Here is a 21698-nt window from a genome sequence, read left to right as displayed (position 1 = left end):
ATGATAATATGAAATTATAGATGATAACTCCAATATTCATTCCAAATTATTTTTTTCTGGTGATGATTTATTAATGTTTTAAATTCAATATAATTATGTAAAAGTATACTTATCTAACAACTCATCTTTTCCCTAACAAATTTTTGAAATATTTGTATAATATAAAAATTAAACTCACTTGAACTGGTATAGATATTGCATAATTATAAGCCGGTCGATAATGTTCAGCTAATAAAATAATTATGTTTGACAATAGTCCTAAAATATTATTTTCTAATTGTTTTGGCAAAATTTCATTTTCTTTGTATTCCCCGTCAGTCCATACATTCATAATAAGTAGAAGTCGTATAAATTGTATTATTTTGGGTACATTGGTAAAACCAAGTTTATCTAATTTCCATACGACTATATCATCACTTTCAAATGTCCAGTGAATAAGTGACATTAAAATATTTATGACAATATTTCTAGATGCTAAGTGTGACATTGTATGAAATACTCGATTAATAGCTTTTATACGCTCTTCTGCTGATGTCATTAAAGCTGCCTCCAAGGATAAAGATGAAAGATTAAGTATAGACAATTGTTGAGTTAATTTTGAAGAACTGCCCTCAGTGCTTGTGAGGGATGGCACAACCTCCATTCCCAGTTTATCCATATTATTATCTTCAACACTTTCAGGATTAAATTTACAAGAATTAAATTTTTCATAAATCAAATTCATGTCAAATGGCTCATCAAGATAATTATAATGATCCATTAGTTTAGAAACTGAAATAAAAAAAATGAATTTATTATAATATTATAAACATGTACATAGTTAATACATTGAATAAACATATATATTATATTACAATTAAATATAAATACTGTACCTAACTAATAAATATTATTAAATCTAATAACTGGACAGTAATTTTTGTCTTAACATTTCTCATTTAATGATACAAATTTCAGAAACAGTCAAATCTAAATTTTGGCTGGGAAAGGGAAAAATATTGTAAGCTCATCAAAATACACGAAACTATATATTCTCAAAAGTTCAATTATTGAAACCTATTTTTAATTTTTATATTATTTTTAATACAAATAATAAAAGATATAATACCATGTCTGAACACATTTGTTCAATATTCATCTTATTATCTGTAATTACACATTTATTATAAAGAATGTCAGATTTAAATTGCCCAGTACTTTTTATTTCATAGGTTAGCTGACTTGTTTTTGTTTAAAAATATCATCAGTTAACTCTTCACAATAAGATGTGGTTTAAGTTTTTTTGATTTATTTTGTTTATGTAACCGTAGTGCGACTTACTATTGAAGAAGGTATTTTAAAAACAATTCAAGGACGAACTTATTTCACAATGTGGTGATCAAAATTGGCCTCTTAGGAATTGTAACTACCCTGGAGTTTTTTTTTTTTGGAGTGATAGGTAATTTTGAGGACAGAACTGAAGGTTGCCAGCAGAGGTAGACATATACCAGATATTATATTCTATATATAAATTGAAGTGTGTATACTATATGTTTATATAATTTTTTAGTTTTAAGTATTTTTTTTTTTTTTTTTTATAAGTAATAACTAAATTAAATTTGGCATTCTTAATGAAACATCTTATATTTGTTTAATATCACACCCCAAAATGTCATTATTATATAATACTTATTTATTTGTATTTGTAATTTGTTAACATTTATAAAAATATTTATTTTTTTCCCATAGAACAATGACAGTCAATTAGTTAGGTGATATTAATAAAAATAATATTGTAAAAATAACATTATTAAAAGAATTTTTAAAATTTAAAATTTTCATTTTATAAATTCTTTTATCCTCCATATTTCTTATGGACACACATATATTCAATCTATAAAATAAAACAAAATAAAAGTACCTTGAGTAAAATCAGATGTTAAAGATTTTTTGGGTTTAACAAAATCAGAAGTTTTTAATTTTTCAATTTTTTCTTGGCAATTTACGCAGGAAGCATCAACAGCTGCAATACACAAATACAAATAAGTATAATTTAAGTATAATCTAATATTTTAGAAATTCTTACTGGTTCCAGTTGTTTGTGAACTTTCTGGTTCAGAATCAAAAACCTCAATCGGTACTCGAATTGCTGTAAAATTTCGTAACATTGTGTTACGGTTTATTGAAGGCAATAATACACCATCAATACGAGCAGTAAAAGGATTGATTGATTCTGTTGTTTCTGAACTCGGAGAATGAACACTTGGAGGAGTTTCCTAAATAAATAATTTAATATAAATATTATACAGCAATGACATTTTTTTAAATTTAAACTTAATTTTTAATTTATCATAAAACAGGATCTAGAAATTCAAAAAAGAATGGGCTAGACATAAAACATATATACAGATCTTATGAGCAGAGCTGGATTTAATAAGGTAAGAGCTCACTGCCTGAGATTATGGTCTATGGGCCATCACAAAAGTATTTATTTCCTTTGCTAACATAGTATACAACTTTATATCAGTACAAACTAAATATCTTTAAATGTTTATTGTCTGTAACTTAAGAAAAAAATGATAATTAAAATAATATTTTTAAAATAATAAAATAAAGTTTTTTCATTTCAACCTCACAAAAAAAGATATGAAAACTCACAATAAAAAAGAATTACATACATTTTTGCTAAACTACTAACTATAGGAAAAATGGTATGAGTCTATTGAAGAATGTGCCAAAAAGCTAAAAACAAAACTAAACCTGGCACTAATTATAAAAATTATAAATTAACTCGTTAATTATAACTTTAGAAACTGTTAAGATATAAGCAGGGGTGACCAATAAGTCAAATGCAACAACCTTATTAGTTGTTATTCTAAAAAAATGTAAATAAATAAATTTATATAGTATGTTCACCAATTTAAGGAACACCGAATTTCTCAGCTGGACTTTTTAGGAATAGATCGATTTTTTTTTATTTAAATTCAAATTATTTGATACATTTTAAAAGGTTTTGAAATTTTGGTCTGCGCATGCTCTGTAAAAACTTTCTTATTTTTTAACAGCAACACCTATTTTGAACACCATACTCAGATAGGTCTATTTCTTTTAAACAATTTTTATGTATCACTAATTCAAAATTGACTGAATAAGAGCCATGGCAGTTTTAATAAATAATTTATTTTTTTATTATTTTAAAAAAGTTTTAAAATCATTTAAAATTAATTCTTATTGGTTAGTTTTTGAATATTTGTACGTTTTTTTTAGAAATGTCATAAACAAAACTAACTTAATATGGGTATAAAATTACTACAATACTCCAAAAAAATTCGGCCAAGAAATTCAGTGTTCCCTAAATTGGTGAACACACTGTAAATATATATTTTATTTTGATCAATCATAACAGCAACAAAAACACCTGATCAACAGTCAGCCACCATTATCATCAAATTCAGTATTATTGGTACTATTACAACTATAAAATATCACATAAGTTAAAAATATAAAAAAGAAACAATTATTAAAATAGTACCAAATAAGAAGACTCAACCCATCTTTGTATATGCCCTATTAATGCATAACTTTTAAAAATATTTAATTACCGGTGGTGATTCAGGTTGTTCTACATCTGAAGCAATCGTAGCCATACTATCAGTATCTCCATTCAAAATATCATCCATGTAATCATCAGGTTCCAGATAGTTTGGAGGCATAAACAGTGAGTGATCTGGAGAGAGTTCTGTAGGACGTCTTCTAGCTATCAGTCTTCGAGGAGCCAAATCTAAAGGGCTGTCATCAATAGGATGTTCTGGATGAATGGTATAATGTGTCGTTCTCCCAGAAAGTACCTGGAAACATTCTTGGTTAAAATGTATTAAAATATGTTATTAATTTAACATACTCTAGTTTCTGTAATACTGTCTGAACTTTCAAAATTAGTTTCTTGTATGCATGGGTGTTCTATCATCCAAGTAGCTAAACTATTTATAGCTACATTCCGTGGCATTGTTTCCCAAATGTTACCTAAGAAAAAATAATTATTTTAAAATAAAAGTAAATAAATAAATAAACCTAATTTATACCTAATGCAGCAATAGCTCTTTCAACTAGCCTTGCAGAAAATCCCATTTCAATTAGAGGAATTGCTATAGATGGAATGTGTTCCCTATTTTCCCTAGGAGGAATAAGACTTGGTGTATTAAGATTAACTGTACTAGTAGGACACATGTAAATGGTGTTTGATCGATGTAACATATTACGACGAGATCTTCCAATTCTTCTGGGAGAGTCTTCAGTAGTTCTAGATGTATCTCCAGAAATCTTGAAAAAAAATTATTTAAATAAATTAAAATTTTTAAAATAATTATTTTTATAATTATTTACAGATTCTCTTCGTTTTACATTAGTACTTTCTTGAAAACTTATTAAAGTTTTCAAACGATTTTGTAAATCTGGTATTTTATATTTATTTTCAGCACATTCTTTAAGATAATTATTGTAAAGTATGTTAAGTATTCTTTCAGATTCAATCATATCTGTTTCAATAATTAAATATTTTGAACATAGACTCTTTTCAAAAGCACATCTATAACATAAACCAAATCATAAGTGACTATAATATATAATTATGTAATTTAAAAATAATAATTATTATTAACGGCAATACTTAATAAAAAAAAAACTAAATTATTACTATTTACCTAAAAAGAAATATTAAAATGTCATTCATAGTATCATTTTCCTTTAAATTATCACGTTTCTTTTTATTATCACCGATTGCGTTTTTATTAGCATCAGTTGGTTGTTTTGATTTTGGAGAAATAGGATTGACTAATATATCAACACACATAGAGCTAGTCATAAAAACTTCTAGACTTTTTAATGCAGTAGTTTGTAACGCTGACAATTTAAATAGTTTAGTTTCATGAGCTAGAGAAACATTATAAGCATCCCTAAAAATTTAATTAAAAAAATATGGTTTAATTAAACTATTGAAAAAATCATTTAATATTTAATACATACTTGGTTGTTGTGTTTACTCCTAAATCTTTAGTATTACTTGAAGATGGTATAGTATTTACTTCTGATAATTGATCCATGATATTCATAACCATTTGACTAGAGAATAAATCCAATGATTTAATAGCATTTTCTTCATGAAATTTATCAGACATTTTACTAGCTTGAGAATTATTTGGAGACACTAACTAAAATTAAATTTTTGTTATTAGTCTCAAATATTATTTAGTATTGTACAATAGTAATACTTCATTTGTAATGCCACTCAACCGCCCAATTGAATACAACAACAATGCAGGAATATATTCCAATCGTGCAGGATTAAATTTAATATTATTACATGGTAATAACGATTGAAATAATACATCACTATAAAAGATAAAAAATATATATATACTTTACTGGAATAAACCACATCCATATTTTAAATTTGTTTAAGATAAAGTTAAGTTATAAACATAAAATAACTAGAAAGAAAACTACTCAATATTAGATAAAATTCAACAGCCATATGCTAATAAACAATTTTCATAATAATATAATAATATATATTAAATATCAAACATTTTTCACAAGTATCTTATTTATCAAGGTATTTTGTTACCATTGCATTATTTGTATATTGGTACATGACTTCAACATTCCTATGGCAATTTAATAAGCAGTAATCTATCTAGTTATAAATGTTGTAGGATATCTACAGAATTTAATATTTTATGATACCTATGTATACATTATATTAATTATACATAATAATGTTTATTATCTAAAAATGTAAATTAAAAATTTTGCACAACCTGACAGTGTCATTTTTGTCTTCTCGCATTACTTTTGCAGTAGTGAAACCTTTTTTTAAAGTTCCCATTATGGTACCAAATGATTTTTGATCTAAATCAAAACATCTTCCATCTACTTTTAAACCACGATCAAGGCCTCCAATTACTGCTAATGCTGGCCATACTTTTTCACATAATAAATTTAAATCAACCTCTCCAATATGTTCACAAATTGGTTCTTTTTGAATAGATCCGGATATTTCTAATAGTCTTTCTTTAAAACGTACTTCAGGTAAAACTCCTTTTAAAAATGAAAGTTGTTCTAAAAGACACTCATTCACCTATTAAATTATTAAAAGTTGGTTAATACATTGAAATCAATAAAATTTGAAACATATTAATGTTAACTTTATGACATGGTTTTAGTTTGAATTTTGATAAATCAAACATCAAAAATCAATTTTAAATAATGATTTATTGATACTTATTAACACGTTCACCACAGCTTATAAATTTATAAATTAATCAGTCATAGACATATTCCTTTAATATATTTTATCATGACCATTCAATATGTGTTAATAAGCAATGTGTTGCAGTTAATTTTTGATTCCATTGTGTATTATTTAGCTTTAAATAGCATATAGCACTAGATTAGGAATATGAAATCGGAGGCAAATGTGTTAACTTTTAAACCAACAAAGTAAAAAACAGAACGAGTAATGATGGTAATTACATATTTAATTTATAAATTAACTAATTTTATCAATTTAACAATTAATACAAATATAATATGTGTGATTAATAAAAAATAATTACCTCAATTAACCACTGATCAGTGTTATGCAAAATTCGTATTATTGAAATATAATTTTCAGTAATACATGTAAACATAGGTGCTAAATAAGGTTCTCCAGCAAAAAGTTCGGCGTTTTTATTTCGTTCAGCTCTATAATCACTTATTTTAATCTGAAATAATAAATTAATTCAAATTATAATATTTAAAGAAACATATAAATATGAAGTATACCTTTTGTCCAGCAGCAGTACTGTAACATAATACACAAGGAAAAAGCTTTGTTTTGGTATCTATATTTTGAAAAGCTATGACTGGATAATCATTATTTTTAGCAAAACTAAGAGTCCTTGATTCAGTATCAAAAGTAGCTGTAATGTAGTCACCTTGAGTATATGTTTTAAGTGCTAGAGGTAACTGGCCATTATGATATAAAATACCACTACAAAAAAATAATAAAAAAAAAAATATTAATTTATGTATTCAACTACTAGAATACTAGTATATAAATAAATGTAATTAAATGAAATTTGAATAAATACTTATAAGCTCTATATAGCCACATATCAGATGTTGTTCTATAGTTTTGATCTTTAATGGGATATCTTGATATACCAATACATGAACCTTCGTTGCCTTTATGTTCTTTCAAAATAAAAAATTTCCATTGATAAACACCTAAAACAAAAATAAAATAATTTAAGCCTATAGGCCGAAGTACATATAATCGGATAGTTTAATAAATATAGATTATAGAATAATGATACATCAATACACAATTCACAAATAATGTTTTTCTCTCATCTATTAACTATATTTAAGGCTAAGACCAGAACTGTTTAAAAACTCTTAACATCATAAAGTTTGATCTTATAAGAAGTCTATGAAGAGACCCTCTACATAATGTAATCAGATTCAGAAAAAAAAATACAGACAGATGTGATAATAATAGATTGTTTGAAACATAAAGGTTTAATTCTTGATACAATAATCAAATTGGAGACAGATAATACTAATCAGGATGAAGAAGTAAACAAGGAGAAAAAGTCCATATATTTTCCCATAATATATCTACAAAGTCAATATGGCATAAAGCAGTGGTATTCAACTAACAGGTCGCAACCCAATTTTGGATCATGTAAGCTTTAAAATATGTCGCGGCAGGTTTTCTCTTTTAAAATTAAAAAAAAAATAATAAGATTATAAAATTATAATAAATTATCAAAAAAGGTCATGAAAAATCGTTTACAGTGTTATGGGCTACGATATATCTACGAGATATCAAGGTTAAGTTAGTATGACCATGCCACATGTAGGGATAGTAAGTGCACCAATCGTTATATTATTGCAATGAGATTGCATTTATAAGTAAGGTCACCTAGTCTTCGATAACGCATCTTCACATTACAATAATTATACTGTAGTATTATTGTACATAATCAAATCTGGATACACATTTGCAACAACTACAAGATACTCAAGATACAAACTCTGATATGTGCACGCAACAACAGAAAAAGTGAGTAGCAAGTAAAAAAAGGTTGAAGATCACTGGGGAGAAGACTGAGAAGTGAGAGTTGGTACTAAAAATATCACCTTCAATTGAATAATTTAAAATTAATTTGTTTAGGGAAGAAAACCTAAGAATAATTTATTTCTTTTTCTCGTATGATCGACGCAACTCATATACCTATCTCGAACCAATATTTTATAAGATCGATTACTCGATCAGTCAATGTATTAAACAGATCATTTTTATTTTGTATATTTTATGGTGCATTCATGCATTTCAACAGATGCTCGTCGCCCTGTATTTCTCTACAGTCGCATCTTGGATTTTCCTCAATGCCCCATTTTACAAGATTTATCCGTATGCTGGTTTTATTCCTGTCTACATGCGATTTAACATTTAAGAATAATTTATTAAGAAATCATAAGAGACATTGAATATAATACATGGACATTTATACTCTATATGATTCACAATTTTCTATTAGTATTAAGTTATTGTTAATCGTGTTGAATTTTATACTTATTAAGTTATTAATAAATTTTAATATTTATTTATACAGTCTTAAAACTCCTAAAATTATATTACTGCCAAGAATAGATTATCTAAAAAGTATACAGTATAGGAAAGGTTAGTACTATAGGGAACCTGTTTAACAGCCTGTAGGTTTATAATTTTTTAAATAAAAGTTAGTAAATAATAAAGTACCTTTTATATGGTATTATATTTAATAAGAATTATGCATTTTTATTAAGTATTAAGATTTTTAAAATTACCACTTTCAAAAGGAGTAGATCCAAGAGCATAAGCTCTTCCACCATGAGCATGGATAACTGTATGACCATTTTCAATTATACAATTGAAACTCTTTTCTTCGTGAAATGAAAATGGTAACTCACCAACATCAATATTATGATTACTTATACTATCATTTGAATCTAAAAAAATATATAAATTTACAACATTTTATAATTCAAATCAAGCTAAATAATTTCTTACCATTTAAACATATGTTACCCATTTGTTTATCTAAATCTTCTTGTTTTAAATATGCTGTTATATTTTCAACTTGTTGTGGAATTAACCACATATTAGTACCCAATTGTTCAAAAAGTGTCTTAACGATCTAAAATTAAGTGTATTCAAAATATCAGTAATTAAAAAAAATGTATACATCCATAAAGTTAAATTTCAACAAAAGATTTTACGAGAAAAATTACTCTTAAAAATGTAGATAATTATAGGTAATACTACAAATTAAGACCATCTTCTATATTATATGTTTTATATATTTCATTTTAGAAGGTAAAATATAAAAATTTTATTTAATTTAGGTATTTTCTCGAAAAAACACTAATAAGTATAAGGTTTACAATTTATAAATTCTACCATTTAATTATATAGATTTATCAATAATTACTACATCATATAACTACATATTATTTACTAACTAACTTGAATAATTAATTACTAATATCTAATACCAAAAATAATGACCCAATAAGAGTTACATAAAATAAAGAAAAAAATAATTTAGACTTAAATATACCATCTCATTATCAGTAATTGTTCTTTTACAGAAAAGCATGCAGAAAATAAAACAAATCAAAATTTTATAAAATAATGAAAACTATAAAATAAAAACTACAACATCTAAAATAAAATATTTAAACACATACTTTTTTACGGCCAGTATTGGATGATTTTAAATAGGGCAATATTTGTCGTAATAATCTCAAAATTAACAATTTACAGCGAAAATGTTCTGCTAAAAACATAGTACTAGAACATTGAGCTAAGCGTAGAAGAGTTTCAGTCCATTGATGAGAACTTATACACAAAGGAGAAAATGATGTGCATTGTAAAACAAATGACAATAAATCACAAATATAACTTTGCACTGGATATGACTCTGGAGAATTTACCCTAAAAGTAACAAAGATTATTAAATAAAAATAAAATTTATACCATAAACTTACTGCTTTACTTACCCTTCAACTAGCATATTATTTGGGGTTTCAGAAAAAGTTTGTTCCATAATAGAACATTGTCTTGAATTAATTAGTATATCTAAAAGATTGTGTACATTTACAAAAACTGCTCTAATACTTTCAAAACTAGTATTTGTATTGCTAAAAAAAAAAAAAAATTGTATTAGCTAAATAATTAAATTGAAATTAAAACAAGATATAATTTAAATAACGTACCATCCTGATACTGCCAAAATGTATAAAATATTACTTGTCATTTTAACTACTACTAATGAGTATCGATCAGTAGACATAAATGGAACATGAAGCTTACACGTACTAACCAACATTTCAGGTAAATTGTTTGACAATAAATACTCAAAATCTGATGATGTAAAATGCATATTGAGTAATGAAAGTATACATATTTGAATAGAAAATAATTCTGATGTTGCAACATTCATCCTTAAATATATTTCAAAATGTTTGTAAATATTAAGAACAGCATTTTGAATCTGTCTTTTAATTGATCTGGGAACTGTATTTATAGCTGAATAATAGTGATGTTCGATAAATTGTGAATGGTACAACTCCAAAAGACCACAAATGAATGCTTGAAAAACCTATTATTGATTAATATAAGCAATATTATTATACCAAGTAAATACTTAATATAAAACATTAATATTACAAAAAGAAGATAATTTATATTTTACCTTACACATATGACTCAATGAAATATGATTGGATGAGTCTTGTACAAAATCAATAATTTTCAACATTTTTGTAATACGATTAAAAGCTGCTAATCGATCCTATTACATACATAAAAAAATGTTTATGTAAAATAAAAAAAGAATACAAATAAATTATAATATAAACTATAATAAATTTATTAAAATGATTTGAGTTTTAAGAAGGTTTTCTGGGCTTATTAAGGAGTGGTTTCAATTTTCAAAATAATTGTATACAGTGGCATTTGCATTTGATACTATGTATTTGTTTTTAGAAGAAACAAAAATTAATCTTCTTTTATAATATATGAGTTTAAATTGTATTTTTATTTATTTATTAGATATTATACTACTTTTAAATTTTAAAGAAATTTGAAAACCTTCTACTTTTTCTGTGTAACTATAATACTTTTAATCGATATATTTATAAATTAAATAACTTTACATACGTGTGCTCTGATTTCTTCTATTTCTGATGCTTGTATTAATGCATATGGATTGGTAGCTTGTTTACAATCAAAAACAAATTCTAAAACTGATTCTAATACTGATTTATTAGCAGCAGTCAAATCACTAAAAAAATAATTAGTATTTTAAAACATATTAAAGATATGCAAAAAATACATTTTTATATCTTTATATTTTTAAATGTATGATAATTTTGACACACACTTATAAATCAATTATAAATATTATTGAAATTAAGTTATACATTTTTTTTTTAAATCATTTAAACATTTAATAATCATACTCTTTTAAAAGATGTTTGTTGGGTAAAGATGGATCACTATGCATTCCACGAACTGCAGTCAACAAAAAACAGCATTTGCTAGAAATATTTAAGCATAGGTACTCATCCATTACAGTATTTGGGGAACCTTTAAAATATAATAAACCAAACATTAAAAATAAATAAGTTTCTCATTGATAGATGAATACTCACTACTTTCAGAAAATGTAGCAGATTTTTCAGTATTATTATTAACAATAGCAAAAAACATTTTCATACACATATCGTTAATAAAAGAAACAAGTTTTTTATTTAACACTAAACTGCAAATGAAAATACAATTTTACTTCTGATCATGGTTTATACATATATATATATATATATATATATATATATATATATGTGTGTGTTATATACTTACTCTTTAAGAGGTCTTCCATCAATTTTTATCAATGTAATGTAAAACAATGGTAATGTTAAACGTGCTATCATATCATATTTATTATCTTTTAAGAAACTTTCATATTTATCCTTAAAATTTTTGCAAATAGCTAATATAGCACTATCTTCATTTTGTTCATAACCACATAATATATATTTAAGTAAACTTAAATATGGTAAAGGTATAAAATGCAGTTCATGTTCTAATACAATAAACCCTTGATTAATAATACGTTTCAATCGATCTTCTATATCATCTAAAATACACAAAATCAATAGGAATATTATTTACTTTCTGTAAATTATGTACAATAATATTGTTAGATTATGTGTTTTTTCAAATATTTTTCATCAATAAATATGTTCTGATATTCAACATGAAAAATCAAATCTCATCTAGTAAGTAGCCAAGTTACAGTGTCAAAAATAAAAAATTTTAACACTTTTCTTATTATTTATTAAAAACTAATTTTTATGCAGTATCAGTTTTTGACAATAACAAGTTTTAATTTGTACTATAGTAATATCAGTAAATTAATTTATTTTATAATAACCTGGATGGTATGTACAATATTCAGTACAGTATGGAAACATTTAATATAAATATATTTTTATACTCTTACCAAATATATTTTTATCTTCTAATTTTTCAATTCCGGAAGAAAACAATTTACTCTTTAACCAGCGTTCATTATATATTTCTGATGGACATAAAGGTGAACTTATTATTCCATAACTTATTAACTGGCCAATTAATAAACAAAATGCTGATTCTAGTTCAATAAACCATATAGATTCGTTCATCTTTTCAGGATCTAAATATAAATAATCAATAATCAATAAATTAATAATATACTTAAAATACACATAACTTTATTCATACCATTTGAACACATTTTTTGGTTTAATGTATGAAGAGATTGAACTGTATTTACTAAAGATGTTATTAAAGGTTGAATATGTTCACTTTGATATAATGATAATGAATTTAATGTATTAATCATTGTTTCTCCAACTATTGATGAAGATAAAACAGCTGAAATACAAATTTATACTTAATAAATCTATTTTTCTTTCAAGTAAATGTATAAATGTATTAAAGTGAATACCATTGTAAAAAAGATGATGTTCATCTTTATAAGAATCAATGGCCATTGTAAATATTTTGTTAGCAAACATTAAATATGCTTCTAAATGATTAACTAAAAGACGGTTCATACTAAGACAAGTCTGAAAAATAATATAACATTCATTAAAAAAAAAAAAAACAAATTTAAAACAAAAACTCACTTTTGTGAAAAAATTTTATTTTCATAAAAGGAATTCTCTAATCAAACTCATTATTTAAAAATCTATAGTATTTTTGAAAATATTCTTATTACATATTTTCCAGTTTAAATAAACAAAATTTTTTGTTATATACTAGTATTTTTTTAAAGTTATTTCACTTATTTTCTTTCTGAATGACAACATATTTTTAATTTCATATTCTGAAGCAAAATATTTAGATACATAAAAATCAAAATTCAATAGAATAGTTTATGATAAATAAGTATTTAAAGTTTAGGTGAATTATGGAAAAGTATGCAATACCCCACAAAATGTTGGTCTACTAATCCACTTCAATACACTTTAAATAAACAACTTGTCTGAATTTTGATTTTTATGTATCAAAATACTCCAAAAAAATATTTTGTTTCAGAAAATTAAATTAAAAATATGTTATCATTCAAAAAGTAAAAAACTTAGAAAAAAATTATGATAATAAAACATGTTGTTTTATTTCAACTGGAAATTATGTAACAAAAATATTTTCAAAAACGTTAATACATTTTGAAACAATGAATATTATTTGGTAAATAAATCATTCAGTATAATATCATATAATAGGTAAGCATTAATAGTTCTAATTAAATACTTACATTACTAAAATGGAATGATTTAATATTATATGCCAATAAATGTGATAATAATAACTTATGAAGGGAAGTAAGTATTACATCCAATTTGTTCCCTTTTTTGAATGTAGTGTAATTATTTGACTCCAACAAAGTTACCTCAAGAATAAAACATATAGTTCAATATAAAAATCATTGTTATACTATTAAATACTTTAGTTAAAAACAAACAATAAATTTATTCTTATACAAAATATAATAATTAATTGCTTAAATTTATTTTTGACAAAATTAACAATTATGTCAAATCTATAGTACTGTAATTAGTGTTAGGTGTAAGGTTTTTTTCACACACATCCGATTCATATCTGTTCCCGATTTTTACATTTGGAGTGTTATATTTACATATATAATATGATCCAAATGTTCAGATATAATAGATCCAGCACTGTTCCGTGTCCAAACTCGGACAAAAATTGGTCAGCGACAATATTTTTCTGATAGGAGAGAACTCAGAAAGCTTAGAACAGACTCTGATCTGATAAGTATAAATTCATCCATTCAAAAACAAGAAATTCTAAATACTGAGTAAACAGATGCCCTGGGAGACAGACTCGAAAAAGATTTCAATCAGATGTGTATGAAAGGGCCTTTAATTAGTTATTGTAAATTTGTAGCTAATATTGTGCATCTATATAAAAATGTAATTATAAATTATATATTTTACTCACAGTACTGTTTGTTAAATGTTTTAATAGTAATTTCATAACTTCTTCAATTGACAAGTATCGATTTTCATAAAGGCCCATTGAGTTAACTCGAAACAATGAACTAATATGACTATTATCATTTAAGCTAGAAACTGTGACATCTAAAAGCAATTTCTAAAAAAAAAAAAAAATAGTATTATATAAATTGATAATATATTATATACATTAATATTACCTGTCCTCTAGTTAAATTTGTATCTTGTGCAAGAAGAGATTTAAGAATATTTAGACGTCCAGATAATGGAGGTAAAAGAAGCGATGCACCAGTAGATAGACAATCCATTAAACTTCTTTCTACTACTTCTTTTACTTGCAAATCTACAAGTCTGAATTAAATTTTGGTTATATATTACTGATTTAAATATTGTTACATATTAAATATTAATACTTACTTTAAAAGAAGTGTACGTAGTTGACTTGTTTCATTACCAAGAAGTTTTGAAAAATTATGACCAGATACACGGGCAAAAAATAAATGATTATTCAGCATATTTAGACTCAAGATAAGCATTTCTTCATTAATACTAAATACAAAAATAATATACTTGTTAAATTGAATTATGATAATACAAAATTGATATACATTAACCTTCAGCAATAAAAATACATGTTTTTTTTCTAAAAATATATTTTATCTTTATTTTCAACAATTAATAAGTAGCATTTTAGTATTATTCTAATAAAACGAAATGAAATTTAAATTTATTTATGCTACCTTTTGGGAAAACATAAATAAATAGATTTAAATTGTTTTTTTAAAATATTTTGTTAATAACTTAAAAACTATAATATAAAACTTCAACATAATAAAATGCAAAGTAAAAATAAGTGAGAAATATAATTATTTACCATATGCTGAAGATAAAATAAAAAATAAAAAATACATACTCGTTCGGTGTAGATTGATGAGACTCAATTTGTTCGCAATATTTCTCAATAAACTGTCTTAACCACTTAAATGTACTTTCATGTAAATCAATACAGAATGGACTATGCCATACATTTGTTTGCCTAGTTATGGAAATAAAAATGTTAATCAATTAAAATAACTAAAACCTAATCCGTAATATACAGAAATGTTAACTAATATTTTTTAAATTAAGTGGTTAGGTATTATTTTTACTAAAAACAATTCGATCAATTTATGAAACACTTAATCAAAAAAAACTCTATTAAAAATAGTAAAAGTGTCTAACTAATACCATCATGGGAAATTAATCAATCTAATCTAACTACACGATAGAATACGCTGAGACTCAATCAATGTTGTTTTTACACAAATTGTGTTTAAATTTATGTGACATTCAAAAACAATATTAGAGTCAGAATAAGGGCAGCATATTTCCACAGCGTGAAAATTTATAAATTATAACAAAATAATTAACATCAATATTTATTATTTAAATAAGTAATTTATCCAAATTTTACTAAAAAAGTCTATAAAAAGTTTTTATATATTTATTAGATTTTATGGTTCCACTATACATTACTTATGACTAATCTTGTATTACATTTTCAAAACTAAGATATAAAAATAAAATTTTTTATGAAATTCTAATAGTAATAAAATTTTTTGGAATTTTGACGATTTTCTTAAAAATTATTGTTTTCAAATACACATAAAAAAAAAACTGTGCATAATATATATTTTTATGATTTTTATTCAATTGTAAAAACAACTTTGTGTGGAATCTTGTTATCAAATTTAAAAAATATTGACTCGGTTAATGATTTCTTATGCCTAAATGCTATATATAGCTCAAAAAGTCAAAATATTTAAAAAATATAGAAAATGATAATAATGTAAGGTGAAAATTTCAAGTAAAAATTTGAAATACAACATAACATCAAAAAAAGGGTTAGAGAAAGAATATTTATTTTACGGGTGAATATTCAATGGTAGAGAAATGTGAACTTTAAATTTTCATAAAAAATTGATTTAACCTTCTAGGAGAATTTTTTTTTCTTTGGTTGAAAAACAAATAAAAACCATGTTTAAAATTTTTAAATCTTAAGAAAATAAACAAGAATGTTTATGAAATTCTTACTAATATTATGTACATTTTTGAGATTTTCATGAATTTTGTCAAAATTTTTACTTAAAACCCATTTAAAAAAATATTATGACTAAATTTTCAACATATTTAATTGAAAAATAAACAACTTATGAAGAGCTTTCTTGATCTGCTCAGAATCTAAAATCTATATTATAAAAGCAAGTTCCGATTTTTTGTCTCGCATACAAATTCCACACTATTCAATGTATATTCATCAATTTTTTTACCCCAACAACACTCAGAATTGTTACGATCTAGCCGACGCCAAACAGGTTATAATGGTTTTTCACACATAATATTTTATTTATTTTTATGTTTTGTATTTAGAGATTACATTGGTATTCATCGTTTATCGTTTTTATTCACGATTAAAGATAATCTTTAATTGTGCTTTTATTACAATAATACTCATGATAACAAAACATTAGAAATTATACCTACTGCTTACCAAGCACTCAGCACACACTTTTTGTTTTTATTTCTTACAATATAATTACAATATGAGATGTAAATAACAGTTTTCACTACTCTGCATACAGTTCAATTATTGCTCTTCATGTAAAAAAAAAAAAAAAACGTTGCAAGATAAATAGACAAGATTTATGGAGTCACGAAACAACCCCACAATTTGCAAACAGCTATCCACGGCAGTGGAGCACGTAGATGACAGGAAGTAAAATTATATTTTCAAAAAAATGTAAAAAACAATATAAAAAACAATTAAAGATTAGTTATATGCTATAATTATAATATTATACTACCACAACACTAAAATCTAAAAAGATACGTATGTATACGAAAGAAACTAAAAAATATATTTTTGAGTAGATCCTTCAAAAAATGTACCTTTCAAAGTGTCATAGTTCATAACTAATAAACAAATGATATTTTACAAATAATTTTTACAGTGTTCTTCTTTACATAAAAAATGACATGGGATTCAATTGACAATTAAATGAAAATTCATAAGAATCATAGTAATCTGCTCCTACTTTAGTGTGAAAGTGTAGTTAACCTTATACTTAAAATTACACTAACTTTGAAACTAAGTATATTCAATCAATTCTGACTGCACTATTATTTTCAGTACCAATAAGTACATTCATTTGTTAAAAAAAAAAAGAACTAAACTAAAAATGTATACAAAAATTTAAAACCTAACTCTACTATACTAGTTTTAAATTCATTTTAAAAATCATACAGTTGATGAATAAATGTAAAAAGGCCCAATTATTTCGTTAAATCAACAATGACTATTTATAATTAGGCAAATACTTACCATCGAAAAATAATTCTTAACTCAACAATTTTTTTTTATATATTTTTAAATAGTACTTGACTGTATTAGAAAAATGAATTAGTCTATAAATATGTTGAAACCTCAATGCTTCCAATAAAATAAAATACCAAATAAAAGGTGTTTGAAACTTATTGGAATATTTTCGTGTAAGTGAAAAATTTTCAAATACTCAATTAATCTAAGTAATTGAGAATTTTAAATACACTAAGTCTATTTAAAATACTTGACAACGTTTGAATAATAGAACAATTTTGAACTAGACTCAAACGATAAATTAATGCTAAACTTATTTTCAAAAACTATCACTCACTCAACTCTTCTATTCTTAGATTCTCTAAAATTCAAATATCGTACTGACCTACAAAAAATTATATACTACTTGTATCTAACTTTTTTTTACTATCTAATCAATAAGTATTTATTGTTTGTAACATGTATATTGTATATGCATACCTGTCTGGTGGTAAGGTTGTCCAAGCAACACTATGCGATGTTCCGGCAGAAATTTGATTTATTTGTTTACCTTCCAGATTAATGACTTTGCTAGGACGACTTACAGGACTTGTTGAATGACCTTGCCCACACTGACCTTTCCCATTAGAGCCCCATGCATACACCTAATGGAAAAAACTTTATTACACATATACATTTGGGAATATAAACTTATATGTAATATTTATACTACAATCATTTAGAAATATCATATTTTTATTCTTTATTTCATAAAATTTTAAGATTTAAATGTAATTTTTAAAAAAAAAACAAAATAGTAATTTGAATTCATTATAAGAATGGTTTACTAAAGAACATGCAAGATCAATGTCCTAAAAATGTATAATTATATGTATTATTTTACTTACTGCACAATTCCGTGTTAATGCCAAACAATGAGAATCTCCTACAGATATATCAATAATAATTTGTTGCATTAAATCTTCAACCACAGCTGGTGAAAAGAGAGTAATTTCTGATGAACCACATCCAAGATTAGATCCTTGACCCCAAGTAAATACCTAAATCAATGTATCAATGTAATTCCAAATGGCTCTACAATTTTTTTGATATATTTTCATGTTTTCAGACATTTACTTAAATGTACTATACTGTTAAATAAGGTAAACTTATTAGTCAATTTCTTATGAACCAATAAAGCACTTATATAATATTAAATATTCTATTTACTATTGATATTTTGTGTATCAATGTTTAATAGCACTAATAAAATTTAAATTTATCATAGTATTAATATTATGTTTTGAAATTATATTAATTAATTATTAAAAACTTTAGAAAATTAAGATTGTAAGACATACTTCCCCAGTGCAAGTTAATGCAACAGAAAAATGTATTCCAGCAGCAACTTTTTTAATTTTGTAATGTCGCAATCCTTCAATTTTTTGTGGCTTATACAATCTTAATGTATTACCATGACCAAGTTTTCCATTATCACCAGAACCAAAAGACCAAACAGTATTTCCATCACGTGAACAAGCCAACGTATGAGTTGAACCACATGCTACATAGCCGACTGGCATATCACTTAAACTTTTAACAAGTGTAGGTATAAACCTAGGGTTACAATCACCATGTCCTAAAATATATAGTATTTCATGTTTAAGACATCATAAAATGCATATTATTTATTAAATACCTAATCGACCATGATCTCCTTCACCCCAAGTGTAAAGTTGACCGTCACTAGTAACTGCAGCACTATGTCTATAACCAGCACTCACTAATTCTATTACTTTACCAATAAATGGTCCTTGGATAAGTTTTGGTTCTTTATGTGTAGCTACATCTCCGTGTCCTAATTTACCATAATCACCTACATAAAATATATAATTTAATTAAAATTTAATACATGTAAGAATATTTGTATCAAACTTACCATCTCCCCAACTATATACTTCTCCTGTATCACTTAAAGCTAATGAATGACCATCACAGCCTTTTGATGAAGATACTTGTTTAATCTTGCAATTTATGTTAATACGTTTAGGGACTGGTTGATTAGATGAGTTACCTAATCCCAAACGACCATAACTATTTTTTCCACAAGCACTTACACAGCCTTTTGTATCAATAATAAATGTGCAATATTGTCCTGCCTCTACTTGTTGTACATCTGACAGAGATCTAACAAGTCTTGGAATATCTGTTACTTCTGTAGCTCCTTCAGCATGTTGATTTGAAGAATTACTCCCCCACATAAATACTTCACTTAGAGGTTGTGGCAATTCAGCAGAATTCTGATTTAATGGAGTACGAACAACAGAAGTTTCTCCAAAACTAACAAGCTAAAATTATTTATTAAATAACTTTTAGTAAGCAATACATGAATAATAAGCCTAAAAAATTACTTTTTTCATTAATAATAAAGCAACATCTTTCAGTGGTATACAATTTCTAGATTTATAACTTTCAAATTCTTCTGATCCAAATGCAAAAGTCAATATAGATGACATTTCTTCCAAAACTCGATAAAGTTTTTCAAATGGCAAACAAATATCATTAATATTTAAAGCCATATCAATCCATTCCAATAAATAAATAAGAGATTCTCGCTGATAAGCTAATAGTAATGATAATTCAGCAAGTTGTTCTTTAACTGTACAAAGTAAAAGTTTTTATTATAATAAAAAGGTTAATAATTATGATAGTTAAAATAAGAATTACCATTCATATTTTGAATGAAATCGGCATTTAAACATTCTTTTACAAAATGCATTATATTATCCAAACAATCCAAACCGAGTTGAGGCAATTCAGCTTTACTACCCAAAGAAAGTGGATTTAATTCTCTCATAAGAGTTAATGCTGTATTAAGAACTTCTAAACCCATATTAATGCCTATAAAAATAACATATTAAGTGTAATTAATATTTTATGAATAAAACAATAATAACCAAACTTATATTAACCATTTGAATCTTTGTTTTCCCAACTCTGTTTTAACAGAGTGAAAAACATTGTAAGTCCTGTTTTCACAGTTAATTGTATAAGTACTTGTTGTCCAGTTAATTTTGCTACTGGCTTTATAGTCTCGTCAATAGAATTCTGTGGTGTCATTGATATTTGAACACTTTTATCTTCCTATAGAAAGAAAAAACATAGATGTCTTTTTAAAGGAAAAATATTTTTAAAAAATAATTCATTTTAATATTACCTTAGATAAGTAGTATTTCACATGAAGTATATCATATAAAGTACTTAATAAAGCTATTTTTTTTTGCAGTCTTTTAGAAAATGTCAAACTATCATAATATCTTCGAGCAAGTTCGTGATGACTTATAATTATTTGTTTTTTTCGCTCATTTAATTTATTTACAGACATGCTAGGTAAAGAATAAACATTTTCTTCAATCTCATATCCAATTCCATTTATACTATGTAATGTTTCCATAACATTCTCCTCTTCAATATTGCAACCAAAGTTGGCCAACTTTGAAACTATTTCTGGGTCCGTATCCATATTAAATGATGAAAGGATCTTCGGTATATTTATGTCAATTTCTTCCATTATACACTACATATACATATAATTTCTAAGTTTAATTTATGAAAATTACTAGCAAATAGATTTTAAATAGATAAAATTGTTTAACTTATGAAACTAAACATAGATGCTCGTTTAACATAATATTACTTAGTTATGTTAGTTAAAAAAAAAAAATTTATTTTTATAAGTATTGAACAAAATTCATAAATATTTTAT

General features: G+C 24.9%; 1 protein-coding gene across 1 annotated transcript in view; it reads right to left on the bottom strand.

Annotated features, from left to right (window-relative positions):
* Positions 1-21698, bottom strand: part of LOC114119970 (probable E3 ubiquitin-protein ligase HERC1) — a 37421-nt gene that overhangs the window by 14851 nt on the left and 872 nt on the right. The window contains exons 2-42 of the mRNA XM_027981720.2: positions 21150-21509; positions 20905-21076; positions 20660-20833; positions 20344-20591; positions 19872-20280; positions 19632-19808; positions 19294-19571; positions 18841-18993; positions 18434-18597; positions 15512-15634; positions 15016-15147; positions 14799-14949; positions 14585-14737; positions 13878-14012; positions 13065-13185; positions 12839-12991; positions 12579-12770; positions 11936-12212; positions 11728-11837; positions 11536-11662; positions 11234-11357; positions 10767-10865; positions 10288-10673; positions 10072-10212; positions 9760-10006; positions 9080-9206; positions 8857-9018; positions 7113-7248; positions 6805-7012; positions 6594-6743; positions 5796-6115; positions 5247-5367; positions 5002-5186; positions 4680-4931; positions 4363-4564; positions 4062-4299; positions 3881-4002; positions 3582-3827; positions 2066-2255; positions 1901-2002; positions 179-771 (exon numbers count right to left, since the gene is read on the bottom strand). Of these exons, the coding sequence (XP_027837521.2) occupies positions 179-771; positions 1901-2002; positions 2066-2255; positions 3582-3827; positions 3881-4002; positions 4062-4299; positions 4363-4564; positions 4680-4931; positions 5002-5186; positions 5247-5367; positions 5796-6115; positions 6594-6743; positions 6805-7012; positions 7113-7248; positions 8857-9018; positions 9080-9206; positions 9760-10006; positions 10072-10212; positions 10288-10673; positions 10767-10865; positions 11234-11357; positions 11536-11662; positions 11728-11837; positions 11936-12212; positions 12579-12770; positions 12839-12991; positions 13065-13185; positions 13878-14012; positions 14585-14737; positions 14799-14949; positions 15016-15147; positions 15512-15634; positions 18434-18597; positions 18841-18993; positions 19294-19571; positions 19632-19808; positions 19872-20280; positions 20344-20591; positions 20660-20833; positions 20905-21076; positions 21150-21503 (8154 nt within the window). The 5' untranslated portion in view covers positions 21504-21509. The remainder of the gene's footprint in view (positions 1-178; positions 772-1900; positions 2003-2065; positions 2256-3581; positions 3828-3880; positions 4003-4061; positions 4300-4362; positions 4565-4679; positions 4932-5001; positions 5187-5246; positions 5368-5795; positions 6116-6593; positions 6744-6804; positions 7013-7112; positions 7249-8856; positions 9019-9079; positions 9207-9759; positions 10007-10071; positions 10213-10287; positions 10674-10766; positions 10866-11233; positions 11358-11535; positions 11663-11727; positions 11838-11935; positions 12213-12578; positions 12771-12838; positions 12992-13064; positions 13186-13877; positions 14013-14584; positions 14738-14798; positions 14950-15015; positions 15148-15511; positions 15635-18433; positions 18598-18840; positions 18994-19293; positions 19572-19631; positions 19809-19871; positions 20281-20343; positions 20592-20659; positions 20834-20904; positions 21077-21149; positions 21510-21698) is intronic.

Source organism: Aphis gossypii, chromosome 3, assembly GCF_020184175.1.
Source record: "Aphis gossypii isolate Hap1 chromosome 3, ASM2018417v2, whole genome shotgun sequence".
Classification (NCBI taxonomy): Eukaryota; Metazoa; Arthropoda; class Insecta; order Hemiptera; family Aphididae; genus Aphis; species Aphis gossypii.
Note: the sequence above shows the minus strand (reverse complement) of the source record. Positions and strands in the feature narration are given on the sequence as shown.